Raw genomic sequence first — 24,778 nt, 5'->3', positions numbered from 1 at the left:
GCAGACAGAGCCAACTTCTGAGTATGACTAATAACTAGAAACCAGAAAGCAGCAGGATTAAAACAAAACAAAACAAAAACCAAAAACCTTTTGTAGGTGACCAGGCAGGAGGGGCTGAGTCTCTTCTTGAGGTGGGATATGCCCACAGTTAGCCAGCCGACTTCAATCCCTCTAGCAGGGCGCAGGTCCTCTGTAGCTGCTGCTCAGAGCTAACTGGACCAGTGGAGCACCAACTTCTTCCCTCCTGTCCTTCCAGCCCTCTCTCTCTGAGGAACTTGGTTAAGTTTTCCTCTTCGAAGCCCAGTGTGGAACCCTTGGCGTCCCATCATGGCTGAACTTTTCCTGCCTCTCCACCTCCACTCTTCTGGACTAGAAAAGCCTGAGGCGGAGCCCATGGTCTCCTACACTTCTTGGTTCGTTCTCTGTGCCCCAATCCACTCTACAGAGTCCTCAGCACTATATAGGGCCGATCAAGTTGCCCCACATTGGGAGACGTCGCTCAGTGTCCAGCCCTTTCTTAGGCCTCTGCCATTCTGAATCAACATGATATAGTCCACCCAGACCAGAAGCCCCAAACTGGAAGTCACCTGTCACCTCCAGCACCCAGTCCTATGTCACCATCTCAGTGTCTGCTCCCCTAGGACAACGTGTGTGGACTTTACTCTGCCAGCCTAGTCTTCCACAGCCCCCAGCCTGCTGTCTCAGTCCTGGCCCTGCCAGCCTTCCTTCTCACACTGCCGGACTGAACTTCCTGAAGCTCAGATCCCATCTCTCTCTGCAGGGGTTGTCACAGTGAATGTGTCACAGACCCCATGCTTGGCTTGCCATGCCAACAATCTCTCACCCCTACCCTGCTTCTCCGCCCTCTCCCTCCCCACCTCAGCATGTTCTGAGTGTGTTATACATCTCACATGTGGACCCCTTACCCTCTAGTCACTCAGTAAATCCTTGTTGTCTTTCAACATTTCTTCTGCAAAGCCTTCCTGTTCACTAACCAAGCAGACTCTTCACTAGTTTCCTTTCGACCTGTTTACCAGATCCTTCTGTGTGGAGCACTCACATTCTCCCTCCCTCCCTCCCTCCCTCCCTCCCTCCCTCCCTCCCCCCCCCTCTCTCATAAGTCCCTGGAGGTTTTTTTTTCTTTTTTTTAAAATTCACTCACTCATTCATTCATTCATTCATGCATGCATTCATCTATTCACTAAAGAAGTCCTTGACTACCTGCGGTGATACTTGTAACCCTAGCTCTTGGAAAACAGAGTGATAAAGATCAGGAGTTCAAGGCCAGCCTTGGCTACAGAGTAAATCTGAGGCCAGCCTGGGCTGTATAAGACTATGTTTTTAAAAAGAGCTCATGGGAATACACCCTTCTCTAAACAAAGAACTATAGGCCAAGGACTGCTGAGAGAGAAACTCTTAGTCTTTCTGGGTATCAGCTCCCCAGTTGCCTATCCAACACAGAGCAGTCATCTCTGAAATCATAGACATACAGGCAATGTTAAATGAACTCAGCAGGTTGTGTTTATATATTTGTGTATATGTGCATATGTCTGTTTAACAATAATAATAAAAGAATTTAGGCCATCAATTTTAGAGAATGGGGGGGTGCATAAGAGAAATTGATGGGAGAGAAAGGAAGGGGAAATGATGTAATTATATTTTAATTATTCTTTTTAAGGAGCAGGGACTTGGGGGATGGTTCATTGGGAAATTATTCACCACCTAAGTTCCAGCCTGCTGTGTGGTGCAAACTTATAAATCCCTGTGCTGGACACAAGTAGGTTTCTGGAGCTAACTGGTCAAGCTAGCCTAGTCTAGCCTGCAAGCCCCAGACCCCAGTGAGAAACTCTGTCTAAAGAAACAAAGCAGATGGAGGGGCATGCCTTTAATCCCAGAGCAACACCAAAACAACAACAAAAAGCCAAAGTTCTGGAATGGTGACTGAGGTTGCTCTCCGGATTGCACACATGCAAAGGTTTCTGGTTGCTATGCTAGACAATAAAAATCGGGTCAGGAATTTAATAAGGCAGGCATGCATTTATTTGAGTGGAGCAAGGTACCTTTACATAAGGAAAGAACTGGACCTAATGCCCACTCCACAGAGGTCTGAAGCATAAAAGGAATCACATAAAAGGCAGGACTGGAAAGGGCTCAGAGTATTTGCTCCCTCCCCTGGCTCTGCTCCCTGCTTTGGAGATCACTTCCCCTTTCAACCTCAGCCCTCAGGGGGTGCTGGATACCATGCCCTTTGGAAAAGGCAAAGGAGGTGCCCAGCTGGGAGCTTTAGTGCACACAGCTCTGAGGCTGGTAGAGAGTAAGACCAGAATCTCCAAGGCTGAGCGTCTGGCAAACTGGTGGCTTCCTCTCTACAACATTTGCCATTTCCCACTAGAGAATCCGTGTGGGAGTGGGAGCCATGGCAGGCAGGATGGCCTAGAGCAGAGGTGCTGGAACATGCCTGTAACCCTAACAATGAGGATACTGTGGCTCTTCAGTCAACCTGGGCTAAACAGTGAATCCAAGGACAGCCAGGGATCTATAGTAAGACTGTCTCGGGCTGGAGAGATGGCTCAGAGGTTAAGAGCACTGACTGCTCTTCCAGAGGTCCTGAGTTCAATTCCCAGCACCCACATGATGGCTCATAACCATCTGTAATGGGATCTGATGCCCTCTTCTGGTGTGTCTGAAGACTACAGTGTACTCATATACATAAAATAATAATAATAATAACAATAATACTGTCTCAAGAAGACAGAAGGCAGTTGTAAGGGGTGTGGGGAGCTGATCTCTGAGGGAATGAATGTGCTGGCCACACAAGCACAGGAGCCTGAGTTCACTCACTAGCATCAAATAAAAAGCCACCAGGTACTGGGAACGTATCTAGGGCACTGACACAGGGACATTTCTCTGGCTTGCTGGCCAACCAGTCTAATCAAGTGATGAGCTCTAGATTCAGACAGTCTCAAAATTAAGGTGGAGGTATGGAGAGATTGTTCAGTAGAGGACCCAGGTTTGGTTCCCAGCACTCATATGGTGGCTTACTCCAGTTCCAGGGGATCTGATGCCCTCTTCTGACCTCTGTGGGCCTCAGCACACGTGTGAGATACGGACATTTATATATACAGGCAAACACACTCATAAAACAAACCAATTTGTTTTTTCTTTATTTGAAAAGTAAGTTGGAGAATTATAGGAGATGCTGGACTGACTTCTGGTCTGCACATTCAGTTACACACTGTGCTAGCATTCTGTCTAAGCTCTGCCCCCACAGTTACCTGCCTGACTCACTATACAAGGGGCTGCTTGCCCCCCCCCCCCATTGCTTTCTTGCTCCTCTTTTGCTTTTGCCTTTCTGACCCCACTCTCTCTCCCCATTCCCTTCCCCCTCTCTCCACATGCTCATGGCCAGCCTCTACTTCTCTACTGTCTCTCTCTCTCTCTCTCTCTCTCTCTCCCTCTACTACATGTCTTAGCATGGGCCCACAGAGGAACCCCCTTCCCCCACACCTCCATAGAACACACACTCCCTTTCCTTATCTTTTTATAAACACACCACACTGTTCTACAAACACATACACAGAGGCATGTGGTCCCCACAAGAACTTCAGATGGCCTAGAAGCTTCCTTAGAACTCAGACATCTACCTCCTTGCCAAAGTCTCTAGCAACCATTTGCTTCTTTTCCCATACTACGTTTTACTCTTCTTTTTCAACCATTCATTCAGCACACATTAAGGTACTGACTGTGTGCTGGACCACAGCTGGAGCACACTTGTTACACTGTCACGGCTACAGAAACCAGCTGGTCAAGAGGAAAAGGTGACTTCAGTGTCCATGGGGACCATAGGCAGGGCGAATGCACTGACAACCCAGGACAGGAAGACACTTGGGAGCTCGGCTTATGCCTTCTCGCTCAGCACCACAAACCTCCTCTCCCTCCACCTAAGGCCCTTTCTTTCCCCTTGTTGTCTGGGAAGGGCAGAACTGAGAACCAGTCAGACCAAGCAGCACAGAGCCAACATTGGCCCAAGTTGGAAACTATGTTGACCAGGGCGACTAAGGCCCAGAATTTGATAGTACCTCAAGGTTGCCCCCACTACAGGAGAACAGAGAAGCCTCTGTGCCTTTGGGGGTTGGGGAAGGTTGTAAATCTCAGAGGTCTGCTAAGAGGGCCACCCACAGGAGCCTGGGTATGTTGGGTTTTCCGTCTGAATCCCCCGGCCCCTCTCCCAGCTACTGTTTTGCTATGGAGATGCAGGAGCAGAACAATCTCTCTGCCTCTCAGGGATACCCACTGAGCTATTTGCTCTCTTAATCTTGTCTTCATTCAGTCTGATGGTGTCTCCAGGACACTTCCTGTGTGCTTGGTCCTGGGAGCCTGAGGGAAAACATCTGCACAGCAGTGACCAACCCCCATCCCAGCGGTGTGGAGTGCTATGGAAGGGCGGCTGGCCTGGAGATCACACCTTTCCCCAGGGCACTGACCTTTATGAATCTCCCTTGTTGGTTTAGGCTCCCAGACCTGCCTTGGCATGACTCACCCAGATGTTTTATAAAAGTCCAGCTCTGTGTTCCTGCCCCTCAATCTGCCGGTGATGGCAGCTGAAAAACCCCACTTATTTTGAAGTCCCCTGGTTGCTCCAACCCCAGCACACAGGAGAGACAGAGGCCGGGGTCTCTGTGAGTGAAAGGCCAAGCCTGGTTTATATAGAAAGTTCCAGAGTGAGACTGTTTAAAAAAATAAATAAATAAAATAAAACAAAGAAAGAAAAGAACGCACCTCCTTGTTGATTTGGAAGCTCAGCTATGCTGACCTGGGTTGCTTTATGACCTAAGGGGAAGAGGCAGCTCAAGCTGAGGAGTTCAGAGCAAAAGCCCTGGGTGTCTGCACTCTGATCCCAGAGGCCTGTGTCCCTCTAAGTTCCAAACCCTAGCTGAAATCAATGTCCACCCCTGCACTGCCACATGCTCACATAGTTGTCCTTTCAGGGAGTACTTGTGACAACTATGCTAAAGACCTGGCCACTTTTCCTCACCCCAGTGCCAACACAGGGTGCAGGAGGTGACACTCTTGCCTGAACCCCCACCAAACCTAGTATCTGGAACTTCAACCCAGCTCAAAGTCCCAAGGTTATGGGAGGAATGGAATGGGCTGAGAGACAAGAGTAAACGATTAGCTGGCTGTCCCCACACTGACCAGGGGAGGGATTTGTACCTATCTGGACTGCCTAGGGCCCTACCTCCCCTCCTCTGCTCTGGGAAGTCACACACCTAAGGGAACACCTACTCCTCCACCTTGGTCCCCAGCCGTGCAACCTCATCAGCTGTCTTATTCCCCTGTTTCTGTCCAATGGCTCTCCCCCAGAGTGTTTCTGTCCAGCCAAGAGACCTCCCGCTACTCCACTACTGCCTCCCAAAGGAAAAATTCCCGCCCCCAGCCCCCAAGGTGGATACTCTGACTAGGAAAGAGGAAGGTGAGGATGTGGCTACTGAGCACAGTCTATCCAGACTTCACACATACGACTAATTTCCCAGAAATGCCCGCCGCTCCCCCCCCCCTCGTCCCTCATCTGCCCTAGGCTCCGCCCCAGAGCTAACAAGTATGTGGGGGAGGGGCTTCTCAAACTCCTGGGGACTAGGAACTGGGGTTTGTCTGAAACTGTGGCTTTTGGCCCTAAGGGAAAAGTGGCTTCCTCTTCAGCATCGGGAGGAACTTCATCCACGAACCAGAACCTGTCCCAGTTCCTGAGTCACCCGTTTTGTAGCTCCTGCCTTCCACTCAGCTAGGGTGAGGGACAAAAGAGAGGCAAGATACAGAAGGGCAGTCTCCGGCCTTCCAGCCGACTTCTGTAGTTGTCACCTTAAGGTTCAGCCCTTTCACAGCCTTCATACCCTGAGCTAAATCTGCTTGTGTACATCTCTTCACCTGCTTCCTCAGGCAGTGGAGCGCAGCAAGGTCAGTAGCCGCGAATGACCTGCCACCTCCACCACATTTGGTCCATGAGCCTAACTTCCTACATTCTTCTCTGTCCATTTGCAACTGAAGATGGATCTCAGAGACCACATGTCACCTTCCCCCATGAAAGAAGACAGCCAGCAGCCTGAGGATAGGTCGAGTCCAGCTGATCAGCACTCCTCAGTCAGCAGCAGTCCCAGCCCCTTGCCCTCTGACCCCCCCCCCCAGCTGAGGTCCTCCGGGACCAGGGTGGGGCAGTGAAGAAAGCAGGCCAAGGCAGATTCCTGGAAGGCGTCTTTAATCAGGATTTGGTAGTACATAAGCTCTCCGGATTGTCTGCATGAACATACAGGGACTTTAAAAGGCACAAGATCCCTCGCACAGCGACGCCTGACGGCGGGGCGCCCCCACCCCCGCCAGTGCACGGTCATGTGCGCGTGGGTGCGTGTCCGTGTCCCACCCCTGTGGCGGCGCCGCACGTGTGCGTGTCGGTTTCAAGTGTTGGATTTGTACAGTACTCGCAGTCTGGGGTGGGGGGGCTCAGTGCATGCTTTTCTACCCGGGTCCAGGGCCCCTGACGCCGCTATATACACTAAGGAGGACGCAGCCCGGAGAGAAATAGGAAGAGAACGGGGGTTGGGGGAGGGAATGAAAAAAAACAAAATAAATAAATAAATAAATGCATGAATAAATAAATAAATAAATAATAAAGAAAAGAAAGAAAAGTTTAAAAAGGAAAAGAAAAGCGTCCCGTCTCCATGTGTGTGTGGTTTTGAGTTTCTCGTGCATGCTTTAAGCTGGCCGGGCTGAGGGAGTTAGTGCAAGCATATAATACAGTATTATTGCAATACAAAAGGGGGTTGAGGAAAGACTTGGGATTGGGGGAGAGGCTCAGGAATAAACTGGCTGGGACTGGAGACCTCCGGGAGGGTCTTCTTTCCAACCACCCTCCCATCCCACCATCCCATCCCCTGGGAAGGGGGTTCTGTAGGAAGGGAGCTCAATTAGGTCCTGGGGCTGAGTTTCCCCACACCACCAGACCCACCTTTTAGGGGGCAGGGGCCAGACCCTCTCTGCGGCAATACTGTCAACTCAAGGGGCCCTGGAACCCTCCCCTTCCCCCACGGAAGCCCCTCCACCTGGGGGAGGGGTCGACGGAGCAAGTGCAAAGGAAGCAGATGTTGGTCCCTGAGTTTTATTTTCGGGGATGGGGGTAGGGGAAGAATTGGAAGTGGGGGCATGTTTGAGGAGCCCCCCAGGGCCCTTAGTGGAGGATGGGATGGGATAAGGGACGCGGATCGGAGCACGGGCAAAAGGGAGTGGGGTTGGGTGGCTCTGAGAAACCTAGGCTCAAAGTTTGGCTCCCCCTTAACTCTGGGCTCTTTGGCATCCAACTGCAAGGCCAAGGGTGGGGGCAGCCCTATGGGCGGTGAGGTAACCGGAATCAGGAGGGGGATCGGGCTCTTGGAGCCAGCTCCTCCCACATCCCCCCGCCCCTGGTCTGCACCCTAACCCTGGAAGCACTGAGGGGCGAGTCTCCCACTCGTCCCCACCTTGCATCCAGGCCAGGCACCCAGCGGCCGAGAGCCGGCAGAAGGGAAAAACAAACAAAACTGAGCGCGAAGGCGGGCGGCGGGGGCGCAACCCAAAAGAATAACTTTAGCAGCAGGCAGCTTGGCGGGGCGGGAACCGGGGCTGGGGTACCGGCACCGCGGGCACGGGACGAGGCGGGGACTCCGAGGCCGGCGGTACCAGGGGCACGCCAAGTAGCAGCTGGTTAAAAAGACCAAACGTACATTCGTGGTGTGATGGCTGCTGGGGTGGGGTAGTGAGAGGACGGGCCCTGGGGCGGGGACAGGGCTGGAGTGGGCAGCAGGCGTTCCCTAACAGTTAGAAACCTGCGACAGGGTCTCGAGTGCGCTCCGGGTGTGGGTTGCTAAGTTTGCGGTCCGGAGAGTGGATGAAGTGTGCGCGAGGCTGCGGAGTGTGCGCGTGTGTGTGCGTGGGTAGTCATTTTCCCCAACCCGCAGCCTGTGCAGGATCGGGGGGGGGGGGGGACGTGGTGAGTGATGGGAAACCCCAGGGAAAGGAAAGGGTCAAGGAAGGGTTCCCAGTTCCTTCCTCACCTCTTTTTGGGTGGGCTCAGGGGCCTCCCATGCTGGGAAGTCCACTGAGTATGTGTGGGGTTATCTGAGGGAGATGGTCCTCAGCCTGGGGGCCTCTCCCTTAGGGAGGATGCTTTAAAAGTCAGAGGCGTGGGGTGGGCATGGTTCCTGCCTCTCTGGGTAGGAGTGTCCCATATCTAAGAGGAGACTGGAGTACAGCAAATGTTACAGACCCTTAGATGTCTAGACTTGCACCTCCCCAATTGTCACACCAACTCAAGGCCAGCAACAAACACTGTGTCCCCAGCCCAAGAGAGCACCCCAGCCTCCAATGGGAACCACATCCTTCTCAAGCATAAATCCTTCGCAAAACCACCCATCAACACTGACATAGCTCCTGCTGTCCTCCAGAGTGGCCCAGGCTCCCCCAACCCCTGCCTGAACAGACAGCACCGCCCTGCCCCAGAAAAGGAGACCAAGACAGGACAGAAGACAGAGGTAGGAAGGAGGAAGCCAGGACTGGTCTGGCTCACAGGTGCCACCCCACAATCCACCGGGAAGGGCTGTTTTCCCTCAAACTAGAAATTCGGAGAGATATTTTGGGGCTCAGGGTTAGTGGCTGGATTGAATTCTGAGTGGTTATTGCTATGACCCAAGCTGCCTTGAGTATACAGGGGTGCATATTAATTGTGAAGAATTTAATACAGCGTTTCCCACCGATCTAGAGTCCTCAGGACACATCCCTCTCCCTCTAGGAAAATACTGGCCCTGTTAGGAGCCCTACACCACACACCAAGGAAAAACTCCAATAGCTCCACATACCTGGGCTCACCACAGCAACATGCACACACACACACACACACACACACACACACACACACACACACACACACACCACCATCACCACCACCACCACCACGATGCCTCACTAGCAGCATTCTAAGCAGCTGGCTGGCTGTTGTACCTGCTGAACAACCTGCCTTGCTTTGAGCCTGGACAGGTGATAAGATGAGGAATCCTTAGGGTTAGGTCACCAGCTCTTCCCAGAAACTGCTGTGTGTGTGTGTGTGTGTGTGTGTGTCCAACAATTAACAATTTGGAGAGTTCACATAAAGGGAAATGGAAGACACAGCAATGCCTGGTTTTGGAGAGTGACTGGAATGGGGTTTCCCTTGCAGGAAATGTACTGTTACTGTTCGGTTTCTTTGTGTGAGTAGATGACACCCTCACAAAGTCCCCTGTCAGTGTTCTCTGCTGTCTGTGAGCCTGACCCCTAGGATCCTCCACTGGAGTCAAAGTCAGGAGTCCAAGTGCCTGCCATCTTGGTCAGGATCTTGGTTAGTCTGCTCTGTCTTCAGTGCAGTTCTACCATACTTGGGGCCACGTGAGATCAAGGGGGTGGTCAGAGTCCAGCCAACTTAATTGACCCCAGCTCTCTGGGGTGTCCCACATCTGGCAGCAGTCCCATGACAAGGTGGGACTGAGGAGGAGGGAGATGGATGCTCCAGAGACAAACCCTCTTCCAAGAGGGAACCAGCAGAAAAACTATGCACAGACCAAAACATTTAAAGACTCTCACAGAACAAGACCACAGTTACTCAGCATTGGGCAATTTGTGTTCTTGTAAAGGGGATATCTGATCCATCCATGAAAAGCAGTAGCATTGGGATCCCCCTCATAGGTTAGTATGGGGGTCAAGTGAGTTAATTTTGTCAAGTGCTCAGATCATGGTCTGGTTCACAGAAAGCATCATGTGCCAGCGTTGAGGTTACACTACAGGACACCTGAAGGCACCCCTGTGTGCAGCATGCGTGTGTGCCAAGGATGAAGCCACCTTGCTTCAGGCATGGCCAGGAGCACTGCCTACTGGCAAACAATAAACCATGTACTTTGAAACCATGTACTTGTACCCCACAGAGACACTCACTTCTCCACACACTCTGGTCTGCTCTCTGGGAAACTACAAAGGAAAAAGGGTCGGCCACTAGGGAAGGCTCACGGACAGCCCTGCTACACCTGGGGATCATCCTAAGCCATGCAGAGCTCTACCCAGTTCCTCGTGATCATGGTGAGACTGGAGCAGTTTGCAAAAGTCAACATGGTCCCTCCCAAAGATGCAGTTCTGTCAAGACGACCTTAATGGCTTACAAACTCCTCCGCCACAGAAGCCCAAGCAAAGAGATGCCTTCCGGAAAGCCAGACATCTTAAATGGTGGCCTTGTTTTAAAGGACTCCTACCTTCCCACAGGGGTTTTTGTGACTGAGAGGTGGGGTGCAGATCCCCTGTTCCTAACTGCTTGAGACACAGCAGTATGTAGATAATGCTAAAACTGAGGTTCAAGCCAGTGCCATTATCTTTGATAAGTCTTAAGGCACTTGGGGATCTCAGAATAGCTCAGGGACAACTGTAATTACTGAGGCGGGGGGCTCTGCTCAGGTCTGGTGGTTTCATGGAGTCCCAGTGCTGACTTACGGAGAAGATGAACAAGAAGGTCTGCCATCATGGCACGGGTGGGCAGAGGGCAAGGGGTGCGGGGCAGTGCTGAAAGCAGGGAGGGATCGCTGTGTATCCCCACCCCTCGCCTTTGTGCTTTGTGTTTCTGTTCTTCCTCAAGGAGCCTCCCTGGACCCCCCCCCAACTCTTGCCTGGGTTGAGCCATCCAAAACAGCCCAGAGGGCAAGAGAGACCTGGGATCTAGGACCTTCAAAAGTGAATAGCCAGGCTTGAGAAAGTCATAGGATTAGAACATGGGTCTGGTTTTGGTTGCTACATGGAAAAGATTCTCTTAGCCCAAGCATTTGTGTTTAGAAAAAAACAAAAAACAAAGTTTTAGAGAAGTAAGCTTCGACGGTGGGAACTGACTTGCAGGACCGCTGGGCCACATCACAATGTTGGCCATATGCATAGCTTGGCTCCTGGGCATTGCCCACTAGGAGTTAGCATCCCCATATTGGTCCAGGGGCCCTAAGACTAAAACCAAGGATATTTAGAGAAGTTGATGGGCCACAGGGTTGAGAGGAAACAGAGGTCAGAGGGGAAATGCCTAAGCGAAGAACACCACCAGGAAACTACCAAGGACAGCACACTCACTCTCTCTCTCTCTCTCTCTCTCTCTCACACACACACACACACACACACACACTTGCATGCACAGCTGCAGCACCATTTAGCTTCAGTAGGTGCTGGTCATACCAGGGTCTGTGTAAATGGTGTTCTCTGGAATTGTGCACGACAGAGTCTGAGCCTCCATCCCTGGCAGCCCTCTGTGTGCACAGCCATGGAAAAGCACACTGGTACTCACATGGATGCCCGCAAGCTCACCAACACACAGTTTGCAAACTCTAGTTCCTCCACTCCTCAGTCAGTCACCACTGTTTCTGGTACCTTCTCCCCACCACTCCCCTAGTCTCGTTGGCTGGCATGGGCAGGAATGAAGAGTAGAAAAGGTGGGATCCCTGCAGTGACAGGTTGGGAAACTAAGGTGGCCAGAAGAGGGAGGGACAGCCAGGCATCTACCCATTAACCTCTGGATCCTCTTTGGACCTGCCTACCTTGTGTTCTGTCTACACCACATCCAGGGCACCTCCAGGAGGAGTTCCTGAGAGTGGCAGATCTGAGCAGTCTGTCTGGGACTTGTTCTGAAATAAAATGTCCCTGTGCCCAGGATCTAGTAGGTACTGCTTGCTTTACATTCTTCATATTACCCGCAGGCTGGGTCCTGGTGAACCCTCTATCCACACCCAGCTCCTGAAGTCAAGACAGTCAAGCCTCTCAGTGAAGTGACACATGAGAGTCTTTCGGGACTGTGTGAGTGACCGTGAACAGTGAAAGCGTTTGTAAGATGTGGCAGGGAAGGGGCTCTGACCTCAGTGGTAGTGGCATGGGAAATGTTCACTAGGTCACAGGACTGCCCAGTCCCCATCACTGAATATAGAAACCCTCACATCACACCCAAGTTTGACCAAACACCCATCACATTCCTACCCAGGCCAACTAGACACAGATGCACACCTGCAGAGAAGGTCTGACTCTGCCACCAAACCCTTCAGGGGTGGATCAGACTCCGACCTGACAAGACATCACAGAGTAAACAGAACCTGACCCCACAGCCAGACTGCCCCAGAACACCTCAGTTCCCCTACACCTTGGTTTCCCCTGGATTCTGGAGCCCCTAATTGCTCCACTTCCACTTCCTACCCTACTGCGCCAGCGCCAGCGCACCACCCCTCCCTGCACCAGTTTGGCTGGCCCCTAGCAAAGGAGCCCACCCGAGAGAGACCGAGCCTCTGAGGACACAGCCTCTGGTGGGGTGGGAGTTTTACAGTATCGTGAGCCAACCTTCTAGGGGGGCGTATTGCACGTGGGTGGGATGGGCTGCGTGGCCTGTGATTATTGCATCCTGGGAAGGAACCTTGGTCTCTGTCTGCTCCCCAGCCCCCCCCCACCTGCCCCCTCCAGGAGGGGGGGGAGCCCAGCCTAGGTCTTGTGGGTGAACCGTGCCCACACCTGCTGCAGCTGGGACCGCGAGATGCGGAGCACCGAGGGCACGAGTCTGTGGTTGCCGGCGGCGAGGGGCGCGTGGCGCCGGTGGGGCGCACGCACGGGGCTGCTCTCAGCCGAGCGACTGCGCTGAATGAGGGAACCGGTGGAGCCCGAGGAGCCGCCGCCGCCGGGGTGAGGGTAGTGCTCCGTCTCCAGCGTGGAGGAGGAGAACACGGAGGACGCCAGTCGTCGCAGGGGGCTGTACCGCGGGAGGGAGTGCCCCGAGAGTCTGTCCTCCTCCAACTGAAAGAGACCAAGAGAGTGGAGGAAAAAGAGGCGTCAGGCACAGACTGGACAGCTCTTCTCGGGGGCCACCCACCGCTCACAGCCCCTGCGGCACCGGCGTCCCTGGCAGGAGGCGGATGGCGCAGGAGGAGGGTACTACAGGCTGCCCACCCAAGGTCCAGCCTCGGAACCTCCAGCGCCCTGCCTGCCTCCTCCTCTCACAGCACGGTCTCTGGGCGAGAGACCTTGGTCACTCACCTCGTCCGGGAAGCTTAAGCCCCATCTAGCATGAGGCTCCCTCTGGGCTGGAGCCTTCCTATCCGGAAGGCCCCTCTGTCGCTGGTCCTAGCCAAGTGCCGCCCCTTACTAACCAAACACACTTCCACGCTCCTCCAGATCATTTTTAAAAAACACATTTGCGGTACTGAAGCGAAACTGAGGTCTCCTGCTGATTAAGTGTTTTGTAGATGAGCTGTGACGCCCCCCCCCCCCCCAGTCCTCCTCTGGAGATCTAAAGCAGCTGTTCTGCTCCCTCCTTAGCATGCTCTGCCTCCTCCTCACAGGAGACATCAGGATGTCAGGGACAGTTGGACTCTAAAGTTCAAGAAGTTCAAGAAGTATATTCACGTTTTATTTGCAAGAAGTCAAGAGAAGGATGTTTAATCGTTTGCTTTGCAGTTCTGGGGTTCTGCTGATAGGCAAGCTCCCCACCAGGAGAGCTTTTTTGGTTTGGTTTTGTTGAGATAGCTTCTCACTCTGTAGCTCACAGGGTCCTAAAACTCATTATGTAGCCCCCAGGCTGGCCTCTAACTCTTGGCAATCCTCCTGCCTGCCTTCCAAGCTCTGCATTACCTGCATGGGGCATTGCTCCCAATGCAGACCCAAAGATGCTTCTATCCCTTACTGCCAGTGACCCTTGACCTCAGTTCTCTGCACCTCTTCCCCTTTAAAATGGGTAAAAGTAGCTCCCACCTCCTAGGGTTAGAGGACTAGACATGGAGAACTCTTAGGCCCTGAGGCTGTGTGTGTGTTTGGGGAGCCCCTTTAACAGAATGAAAACAGGCCCAGAGGCTTGCTGGGGGATGGGGCAGCTGCAAAGCTAGTGGTAGACATAAGAATCCTGTCTTTGTGCCCTCCAGTTCCTAAAGGGACAGGGAACCCTTGCACAGGGGAATGGCATGGTGGCCTGGGGTCCACAGACATAGTCTGTCCTTATCTCTAGCTCTCCCTGGGGCAGAGGCCAGTTTAGCTCGCAGGGTAGCCCTGAGCACTGGCTCTTGGGGAATTCAGAAAGGGGCTGGAGCCACTTGCTGGTGTCAGATGGGCAGGAGGTCACAAGAGTCCTCCTTCAGGGAGGGAGCAGGGAGAACATCCTCACTTTCATCTCCCCCCACCCCAGGACAGTTTGCTTCCTCTGACAGCTTCTCATGGGGACAAGTTTGGGCTCCTAATTCCTAGTTTATTGTTTGCAAGAGGGATGGAACTAAGGCACACCCAGAACAACCAATGCACCCAAAGGCTCGAACAGCACATGTGGGGGTCTTGAATTCAACACCCACTTTGCTCTCCATCAAAAGAGGTCTTAGAGGCTGAATTTGGATCCTGGATTATTTCCCCCTCCAGGCCAGGCAGCACTTGTGACCCACTTGTCCTCAATACCCAGTATGAAGTCACCTTTGTACAGACATCCCGGCCCTCCCTCCCCCACATACCCCTAGAGCAGATATAGGTGCTTCATTTCTCCCGCCGGCCTTATTGCTAAGTGCCCGTCGTCCAGACCCTGTGACTCCCAGCCACTCTGATCCTGTAAGCTCTGAGTTGCTCTTTTTTGTCTCTCAGTCCCAGCACACTGTCCAGCTTGTAATGAGGCAGTGTTTGGTGGCTTTCCAGCAAATGTCTATGTGTTTAGGGAATGCTCACCTGCTGTCCTATTGGCTTCAGACAGCCTACAAAGACTATAACCATCACTAAATCACACCCTGCCTGTTTTCCCTCTGCCCAAGCTGAGCTATCTCTGTGGCTCCTGCTAATTTGCACCTGAACCACCCCCTGAGAAGAGCCAGGTATTCACATATGCACACCAGGGAACAACCCAATGCCTAGCCCCACACCTGCTTCCAAGCCTTCACACATCAGACTCAGCTTGCAACACCAGGTCTAGGAGGAATCCCTCAAAGAAAGGTGGTGAAGAAAGTGGGGGGTGGGTTCCTTTCTAGTCATCTAGGAGTGGAGAAGAGTTCCACAGGTTTATTGCAATGTGCCACAAAGCATGCAGCTCCTGGCTAGCCCAAGGCCACCCCAAACAATGAAGCAAACACAAGCCAAGTTTGCACCCTCTCCCTCAGAGAACAAAGGTCTTGCTTCATCCTGAATATAAAACATTCCCAGTGCCATCTGTTTTGCCCATGGGCACCCAAAGGCCACTGTGCACACTGGCATGCTATCAGGCACATCTGACAATGAGGGACAGCCAGCTGCTGTGGTAAGCGTGTGCACGGACACATACACATTTGAGTGCTCTAGGCTTTCTGGCCCTTCGCAGAATGTCCGCTCTTCTGACTGTATTTGCTACTGTCTTCAACACACTTGACTTAGATCTGGTGGCTCCCAGCAGAGACCCTGACCCGGAGACCAAGTCCCAGCTCTACCAGTTGGCAGCTCCAGCCAGAAAGCTTGCTTATTTATTCTAGGTCACTACTTAAGGCTGTTTCCCCACATTGTAAGTCAAGGTTGCATAGAGTATTTCTTTTTAGGCCTGGTCGGTCACTTACATCTGTCTGCATGCGTATCTTCCAGTGGCCCTGTCAGGAGCCATCACTGTTAGCTTTCCCATCATTCATTGTTCTTCCTGGTCTAGCTCCCTTACAAGCTCCCAGACATGACCCATACCACACACAGATGCAATGGAGTGTACACAGATGTCCACATCCACACATCGATGTACACACAAGATCAGTGGGCTCAGAAAAGCACACACAAAATTGTAGAATTTAAACCTCAGTTATGCACAGTGTAGGGAAACTGAGGCTGGCAAATACCCACAAGCACACAGATGTGTGCGCTTTACCCCACGGACAAAACTCCCTTCCCCGTCCGTGTCATATACCACTGCTACACAACAGGCCTGTCCCTGGTCCAGAAGGTTCCCCGGTGTTAGTACAACACTTAGGATGCACATGTGAATCCACAAGAGAGAGCAACCTCAGAGGGAGCCTGGCTCTCTTGTTTTGAGACTCAGCAAGGGACGGTGGCTGGCTCACAGTGACCAGAAAGGAACAACAGAACACAAAAGCAACCTTCATCTGTGTTTCTCTCCACTCCAGTGCCACTGTCTGTGTCCCTCAACTCTGCATTTCCTGGGGAGCCACCCCTTGTGCCTGGCCCTCTGATATCTGTCACTGGGTAGATAACAAATGCTTCGGTGCTGAAGAAGAACAGGGAGTAAGAAGTCCTGAGAACATCTTTGCCTGCCGTCTTCCCCAGAGCCATCTGTGAACATGGATAGCCTAAGCATATCAGCTCGAACCCTGCCAGAAAGAAGGCCCCATACCAGACCAGCCAGGGCCTCACTGGGTGGGGGACTCATGGCCCCCAGTCTGTCATTCCTATTTCCAGAGTACAAGGTAAGGCAGATAAATGTTCTCCAGGACTGCGGATCACAGCGCCACCTCTAGAAAGCATGAACAAACCCACCACACCCTTCCCCAGAGCAGCCCTGTCTAGGTGCCCGTGGCATCCCAGGCCAGGCTTCCCAAACTGACCCAGTGGCAAAGCTGGCTCCTAGACCCATGCCTGGGCATCACCCAGAGCCCCAACATAAGATCACCGAGTGGAACAAGCCGCAGACACGAGCCCCTGTCAGACTCAATTCAGCACACAGTGCAAGCAAGAGTCGATGTTCACCTCCCAGAGTTCACCTTTGTCACAAACCTACTCTGACAAAGTTGTCTTTAACAGGAAACTAGTGCTCATACGCACACATGCGTGCGCGCGCGCGCGCGCACACACACACACACACACACACACCACCACGACACCTCCATGAGATATGCCTCAGATCCTCACACCAGCATTTCCACCCCATCCTTATCTCCCTCTTCCCTGTTTTTGCTGATGTTCCGTTCTTCTAAACTAGGTAGAGAGGCGCAAACCTGTAATCTCACACGTGCTGAAGGTTGAGTCAAAGGATTAAAGCCAGCCTGAGCTACAGTGGGACCTTGTCTCAGAACACCAAGATGGGGAGGAGGAGGAGAGGAAGAAGAAGAAAAGGGGGAGGAAGACGAAGAGGAAGAAGATATCACTGAAGTCAAACAAAGCTCCCAACATGCCTGTTGTGAACCCACTGTGCAGTTGAGGATGGCCTTAAACTTCCAATCTTCCTGCCACTACCTCCTAAGTACTGGAGTTGTGGGAGTGTGCACCAACACATCTAGTTCTACAAGGCACTAGGAATGGAACCCAGGGCTTTGTGCATGCTTTCCACCCCAGAGCCTTCTCTGACTGGGCACAGTGGGCTGGCTGACCCTAGCCCTGTCTCTCTCTGATTTTGCTCACCTCTCTCTAGGACCTCCCCCATGTTCTGATCCCTCCTGGGTCAGGGATTAAGAAACCCTTTTCCTCTCAGGCTCTATGTGTGAGCATTTCCTAGCTTCTGTCCCGACTCTTGAGTCTCCCCAGCCTGTGAAGTTTTCTTAAGTGACATCATCCACTCTTACGGTTCCTATAGGTTCAGGTGAGATCTTTCTCCTGAGCAGTGGATAAACATAATGTGATCATCCCTCAGATATCGAGAGGTCATTGTGTCCAATCTGAATCCATCCACAAGGCTGCAAAGCCACTCAGCATTGTTGCCATCTAGAGCCCCAGGGATCTAATAAGACGCTGGCCAACCCCAGCCCACCCTCCATCACAGCCCTTCTGTCCTTCGCCTACCTCACCTCATGTCAGAGTCTACTTCCTGGCCCAGGCACCAGGTACTCCTGCTGATGCCTCATATGTGGCCTACCTGCTTCTAAATTTTTACCTTTTCAATACATTTTCTACAAAGCAGCCCAAGGGATAGCCCAAAGGTCTCAAAGTCACCATAGTGCCAAACTACTACTTAAATACCAAGCCATCAGGATCAAGTCCCAACCCTTCAGTGTAGGGTCAAGCCCTCTGTGACAGCCCAGGACCTGCTTCACAGCCCTATCTTCTTAGATCAATACCGTGCTGAAGAATGTCACCACCAGCCTTTGTACATACTGTCCCTGGGGCCCAAAAGGCCTTTCTCCCATATTGTCACCCAGCTGCACTACTCACACTACAAGACCTACTAACCCACGGCTTAGGTCTCATCTGTCCCCATATACTATGTGGGGCCTTTACACCTGTCTGTCTCTGACATGGCCCTGTCACTGCTGGGTTCCTAGGAAAGAGGGGCCCGCCTCAACGTGGAACACACCAGACCTGCTTGCAGACCTCTAGGGATCTCTGGATAGGGAAGTAATACACAAGCCCAGTCTTACCTGTCTCTGAGGGCCTGTAGGATCCGACTCTCTCCTTCGAGGGCGGGGTCCCGAGTGCAGGGGTGAGTGGGAAGGGCTGCCAGGCGTGGGTGGCTGTGATGTCTCTGACCGGCCATCAGCCTGGCTCAACTGAGGTGGTGCAGGCTGGGGCAGCATCTGCCGTGGGTCCTCCTCTGCCAGCGTCTGCATACCACGACCACGCGGCCTGACAGTGGGCTCTGTCCCCAGACGCCTCCTCTCCTCACCCTCCTCAGGCAAAGGCCGCAGTTCCTCAGGCTCTTCATCTGTGGTGCCAGATGTGCTGGGCTCAGCCCCAGGAGGGAAGTCCTTGAGCTCCGTCTCCTTGTCAATAATGACCCACTCCTTGCTGTCAAAGTCTTCCTCCTCAGCCAGCGGCACTGAGCGGAAGGCGTTGCTCAGGGCCTCCTGCTCCACAGAGGCTGATACGTCCATGCGGCCACTGGCCTGCCTGTCAGCATGGCCTGTGTCCACTGACAGCATCTGAGCTGGTTGTGAGGAGCAGGCCTGGCGTGAGGGGGAGCCAGGCAGATCCATCCGTGACCTGCAAGAGCCACCCACATGGAGTTCAGTGCGGGCCTTCTGAAGCCCCAGCGACATCAAGCCAGTGTCAGGACAGAGTGTGTCCTTCAACATCACCTACTAAAAACACTTCACTTTATCTGTCCACTCGTCATGCGTTCATTCAACAAATGTTCCTTAATGTTTACCATAGTCCAGGAGCATGAGAGAGCAGAAAACGAACTTGTCCCTCTCCTCTGGGCTATCCCAGGGAATCTAGTCTTCCTGACACCCACTGGGTACTCACACTCCACCTGCGGCTCCCTCCTGCTGCATCAGGGCAAAGGCACCAGCTGGTTCTTGGGTCCACAGATGGCTTCTGGCTCCACCACTGACACCCTCCAGTCCTGCCCAGCTGGTGGTTTATGACCCCAGGCAGGCAGGACTTTGTCAGTCCTCAGGCGCAAGCCGAAGTCTGTACACCTTACCATGCACGCAGAGCCTCTCAGCCCAATGTTTTACCTCTTCCCCAAGCAGGTCTGTTTCAGAACTTTTTCTTAAACTGTCCACCCTCATTCCCACAGCCTGGACCTCCACCCTTTACTCCCTGAACTCTACTCTGACACACTTCCTGTAGTGAGCCCTCCTCTTCCTGCATGGACAGTTATTTGTCCCCCACAAGGCACCCTGAGCCCCATGACACCATGGACCTCAGATCTGTTGCTGTATCTTGTCTCGAGTACAGACAGACTGTGATCTCTGCCAGGCAGGGCCTGGGTTCCTCTAACCTTTGACCTCAGGGCATAAATCCTGCCTGGGACATCTGTTATAATCTTGAACTGTGCCTATGACTATGTTGCTGGGCTGTGTGTGTGTGTGTGTGTGTGTGTGTGTGTGTGAATGTGCAGAAAGGAAGATGCTCCGTGTGGGGAAAGTGTTGGCTCCTGAACTCTCTGTAGGAATAGCAGGACCTGTACCTCATCTCTCATTTGGCCATGGGTGGGGGGCTGACTGTTGCTCAGTGAGTGACTCAGCTGCAGAGGGGAGATTTGCAGAGAGGAACTTCCTGTTAGTCTTTCTCAAAAGAGCCCGCCCAGCCTGCATGGCAACTGTCCAATCCCGTTCTATCTACGCCATATTTGTATTGATTTGTTAGTAAGGCTTAAAATAAAACGCCATTGACAGAGGCCGCCCTGGGACTCCCTGTAAATGGCTGGCCACATTGCTTGTCCTAAGGGCACACCTTGTTCTGAGGAACAAAAAGGACAGAACTGTGCACACATATGTCCCTGCGTGTAGATGACAGAGAGCTAGGCCACCCCAGCCTTGCTGCTCCATTTCTTTTTGTGCGCCAAGTGCCACCAAGTGCCATCAAGTGCTGTCTTACCCCCTCCCCTGTCTGTGACATCCTGAGCCTGCTGTAGCAGACTCTCTTCAACCTGCCCATTTCTACCACTCCTCAAGTGGCGTGACCCAAACCAACCCGCTCAGTGTTCCTTCTAAGTGGGCAGGTCTTCAAAACTGTCCATCTCAGTACACTTGCCCCTCTGGTCTCCAATCATATACTTTCCTTACTTCTCCACATCCAGAACCCTCTGTACTGAGGGACACCATGCTGCCATGGGTGAAGACAAGGTCCCTGGTGCTCTCAATTCATAGCATGTCCCTTAGACCACCAAAAACTTAGCCCACCAGTGGTACCTTAAACCTCTCTCGAGCTCTCTGCCTAGGGGGTCAAAGGAAACCCACCTCTGCTGCTTTCTAGACATCTGTGAATTGTTAACTAGGACCATGTCTGGGTCCAGAAACTGATCTGTCCTACTCTTCCCTCTCTGAATGCTCCACCATAGGCCAGCACCTGACTCCAATCTGTGGTGCCTATTCCTCACCATACTTTCTAGGTCCCCTCCAAGCCTCATAGATGATCTTTCACAGAGCAGCCAAGCTGATGAAGGCAGGTAGGACCAGAAGGCCTTTGACACATCACCCTGAACCCCTGTGTCATGGTTTGGATATGCTTGGTCAAGGGAGTAGCACTATTAAGAGATGTGGCCCTGTTGGAGCAGGTGTGTCACTGTGGGTATGGGCTTAGGACCCTCACCCTAGCTGCCTGGAAGCCAACATTCTTCTAGCAGCCTTCAGATGAAGTAGAACCCTCAGCTCCTCCTGCACCATGCCTACCTGGATGTTGCCATGTTGTCACTTTGATGATAATGGACTGAACCTGTAAGCCAGCCCCAATTAAATGTTGTCTTTATAAGAGTTGCCTTGGTCATGGTGTCTGTTCACAACAGTAAAACCCTAAAACACCCTGTATACAAACTTACCTCCTCTCCTGCAGCTCTACCCGCCCATCAGCTGCTGTGGACAGCCTCTCCGATTCTGGGCTGTTGACCCTCCGGTAGCGTAGAGACCGCACTGGGGTTGTTGGGGAGTCTGGGGGGGCACGTACTGGGGAGCTGGGGATTCCTATTCCTCGACTCTGATCTTCCTCCATACAGGGGGTCTGCCGAAGAGGGGATGATGTGAGTTGGGGTTGACAAGCTGGCTGTGGGTGAGAGGCTTTCTCAGTGTGAGAAACATGGGGCAATGGTTAGGGTGTGTGGGGCCCAGGGCTGGGAACCCAGGTGGAGAAGGCTGGCCACACCCTTCTGCCTGGATGAACTTACTTTGCCAATGTTGATTCGCAGTTTGTTGCGGTTGACATCTGTCTCCTCCCACACTTCAGCCTCAGGACCCCCAGGGTGGGGGACAAGGTGGGGACCAGGGCCCAAGCCCTCAGGAGGCCTCCCAGGCAGGATTGGAGGTGCGTTCTCCTGGTCACTCAGGTGCTCTTCCTGCAGCACATCCTCAGTGTTCTCACGAAGCAGGTCCCCAGGCACTGGTGTCACATTGACCACTCTAGGGAGGCAAGGGAGAGTCATGGGTAAGGCTTGCAGGGGTTAGGGTTAGGGGACCTGCCTGAGAGGCCTCTTTTCTACCTTTCTCCTTTATGCAGTCTTATCTCCTAGCACAGATCCTGGGGACCATCTCCAGAGTGAACATAGAAGAGGCTGGTTGCCATCCCTGGCCCATAAAGCCTCTGAGATCAGACCAACCTCAAGGTGGCCAGGGACTAGCCCATCTCCCACTGAGCCTCACTTTTTTTAGATCTGTGGGTTTCCAAGCCCTTGCTGCAGTTCACTGTGAGGCTCAGACTTCCTTTAAACCCCAGAACAAGTCTAAAAAGACTCCTAAGAACTCTGCTTCTGTAACCTTTTAAAAAGAGATTTATTTTTGTTTTATGTATATGAGTATTTTCCCTATAAACATGTATGTGTACCGTGTGTGTGTGTGTGTGTGTGTGTGTGTGTGTGTGTGCTCGCGCGCGCGCGCGTGTGTTTGATGCCTGATAAAACCTAGAAGAGAGCATCAGATACCCTAGGGCTGGAGTTACAGACAACTGTGAACAATAGTGTGGTGCTGAGAATTGAACCCAGGTCCTCTGCAAGAGCAGTCCTATGTTTTTACCTGCTGAGCCACACTCCAGCCCCATTTTTTTTGACTCCTCAAATAATTTCTTTTCTTTCTGTTTTCTGTTTGTTTGTTTGTTTACCATTGTGAGTAAATACACAAATGTACAGGACACAGTATGCCCATGGAGGTCAGGTGACAACCTCAGCTGCTGGCTCCCCTCCCACCTCAAGAATCACTTCTCCAGGAGTGTGAGTGTGTGCACGCACGTGTGTGTGTGTGTGTGTGTGTGTGTGTGTGTGTGTGTGTGTGTGTGTGTGTGTGTAAATGTACACATGTGGAGGCCCGAGGTTGCTGTGGGGGGTCTTCTAAGGCCCTTCACCTTGCTTTTTGTTTCTGGTCATTTGTGTGCCTTGTGTTTTGAGACAAGGTCTCACTATGTGGCCTTGGTTGGTCTGGAACTTGTTCTGTAGACCAGACTGGACTCAAACTCCCAGAGATTTGCCTGCCTCTGCCCCTGCCTCCCGAGTGCAGGGATCCACTAAGGTAAGGCTTTCTCAGCATCAGACTGGCTGACCTGTGGCTTCCAGGGGTCTTTCTGCGTCTGCTTCCCAGGTCACCACAGAAACACAAAGATTACAGATACACACTACACTGTCCCCCTTTATGTGGGCTTTGACCACCCCAGCTCAGGACCTCATGCTTGGATAGTTGAATGTTTTATCTATGAAGCCTTATCCCAAGACCCTTCTTTCTGTTTTTAAAACACGATCTCCCAATGTAGCCCAGGCTAATATCAAACTCTTGATCCTCCTGCCTCATCCTTCCAAATGCTAGCACTACAGAGACGTACCACCCTGCCCAGCTTCCCTCAGCAACCTCATTCCAAAACCAGGCCAGCATAGTGTGCCAGCAGTTCCTGTGGCATCTCCTTCCTAAAGGTGGCCCTGGTTTGGGTAGTGCGATGGCTATTCTTGGCTGTCAACATGTGGAATCTTGGATGTTGACCACATCTGGAATTAACTAAAACCCAAACCCCTAGGCATGCTGTGAGGAATTTTTTTTTTCCCAGTTAAATCTTTTGAGGTGGGAAGAACCACTTCTAATATTGATCTCTGAGAGGGAAGACACACCTTTAATCCAGAAATTTTGAAGTCATAAAATTTACCTTTAATCTGGGCCACGCCTTCTGCTGGCAGCCTAAATAAAGGGACATGGGAGGGGGAAGCTCTCTCTGCCTGTTTCTTCTCCCCAGCAAGGCCATGCCTTCTCTGGCATTACAGCCACTTCTTCAGGTCTCTGGTGTATCTTGAAGAGCAGCTGAGACATCCAGCCTTATAGACTGAACAACTACTAAATCTTGGACCTTTCATCGATAGACAGCCATTGTTGGTCTAGCTGGGTCACAGCGAGTAAGCCAGTCTAATAAATCCCCTTTCTCTATAGATGTAGACTCAGTCTGTAGGTTCTGTTTCTCTCGAGAACTCTAAGTCAGGCAGGAGCCCTTTTGAGTCAGAGTCTCCCCGGGTACTCTTCCATGTCCCTCGTGTGATTCAGGAATCACTGGCCACATGGCTGTAAGCACCCCAGCGTCAACAGGAGCTAGCCCCTCCCTGAGCCGCTGTGCTGTTTAGATGGTGTGAGACACGTTCATTATTTACAGTGAGAAATAGACGATGGGGACGCGCCATTTCACTCAGGACCCCTTCCTTGATCAAAAGCTCTAAATGAAGATGATGTCTACTTCATGCTCAGATTCAGGTCGAGCTGTGGTGGAATATCTCAAAAAATTCAGGACTCTGCTGTCCAGCATGAGAGGCAGGAGACACACCAGTGGGAGGAGAGGGATGGCTTCTCAGATGACAGCTCCAGGTAAGGGTCACTGGCCACCCCACCCACCATAATGGCCCTGCTCAAACTCACCCAAACATGGCTGCTGTCTGCCGTGTGTTCTGCTGGGGTGGGGTGGAGGTGCTCGTAGACAGGAGAGCATCAGTGCCTGCCTTCTCCCAGTCAAAGGCCTCGTTCTCCGCAATGCCCCGTTCCTTCATGCTGTTCTCAAACACCGACATGATCAGCTGCAGGGGATGGGAAAGCAGGAGGACAGAAAGGTGACCCCAGAGCTAGTCAGATAGAAAGGACAATACCTGGGAATGTGGTGGGGCTGAGGGGGAGTGTCCAGGTCAGGGACGAGCCTAGAGGGCGTACTAGAAGGAGGGGTGCACATTGATTTTAAATAAAAACATAACACAAAGCAGTATTCGAATTATGTGTTGGATTAAGCCCCGCCCAATGGATCCTAGTCCTCTGAGACCTGTCCCTTGAGGACAGTCTCCAGACCCTTCTGTCATTTCTGTCATCTTAACAAACACATCAGTAGCCCTGGACCACTGGGGTTTCCTATGGTCTCTCCTCAGGCTACCGGCTCTGGCGGGAGCCTCTCCCACTGTCCTCTCCTGACACCTGACTCA

General features: G+C 52.4%; 1 protein-coding gene across 1 annotated transcript in view; it reads right to left on the bottom strand.

The window, feature by feature from the left end:
* The window catches only part of TTBK1 (tau tubulin kinase 1), a gene marked incomplete at its 3' end in the record, with an annotated part of 39,664 nt that overhangs the window by 2,784 nt on the left and 12,102 nt on the right, over positions 1–24,778 (bottom strand). The window contains exons 10-13 of the mRNA XM_080916736.1: positions 24,231–24,385; positions 21,524–21,755; positions 21,182–21,360; positions 18,336–18,897 (exon numbers count right to left, since the gene is read on the bottom strand). Coding sequence (XP_080772862.1) covers positions 18,336–18,897; positions 21,182–21,360; positions 21,524–21,755; positions 24,231–24,385 — 1,128 coding nt within the window. The remainder of the gene's footprint in view (positions 1–18,335; positions 18,898–21,181; positions 21,361–21,523; positions 21,756–24,230; positions 24,386–24,778) is intronic.

This window comes from Micromys minutus (assembly GCF_963924665.1).
Source record: "Micromys minutus genome assembly, chromosome: 5".
NCBI classification, from domain to species: Eukaryota; Metazoa; Chordata; class Mammalia; order Rodentia; family Muridae; genus Micromys; species Micromys minutus.
Note: the sequence above shows the minus strand (reverse complement) of the source record. Positions and strands in the feature narration are given on the sequence as shown.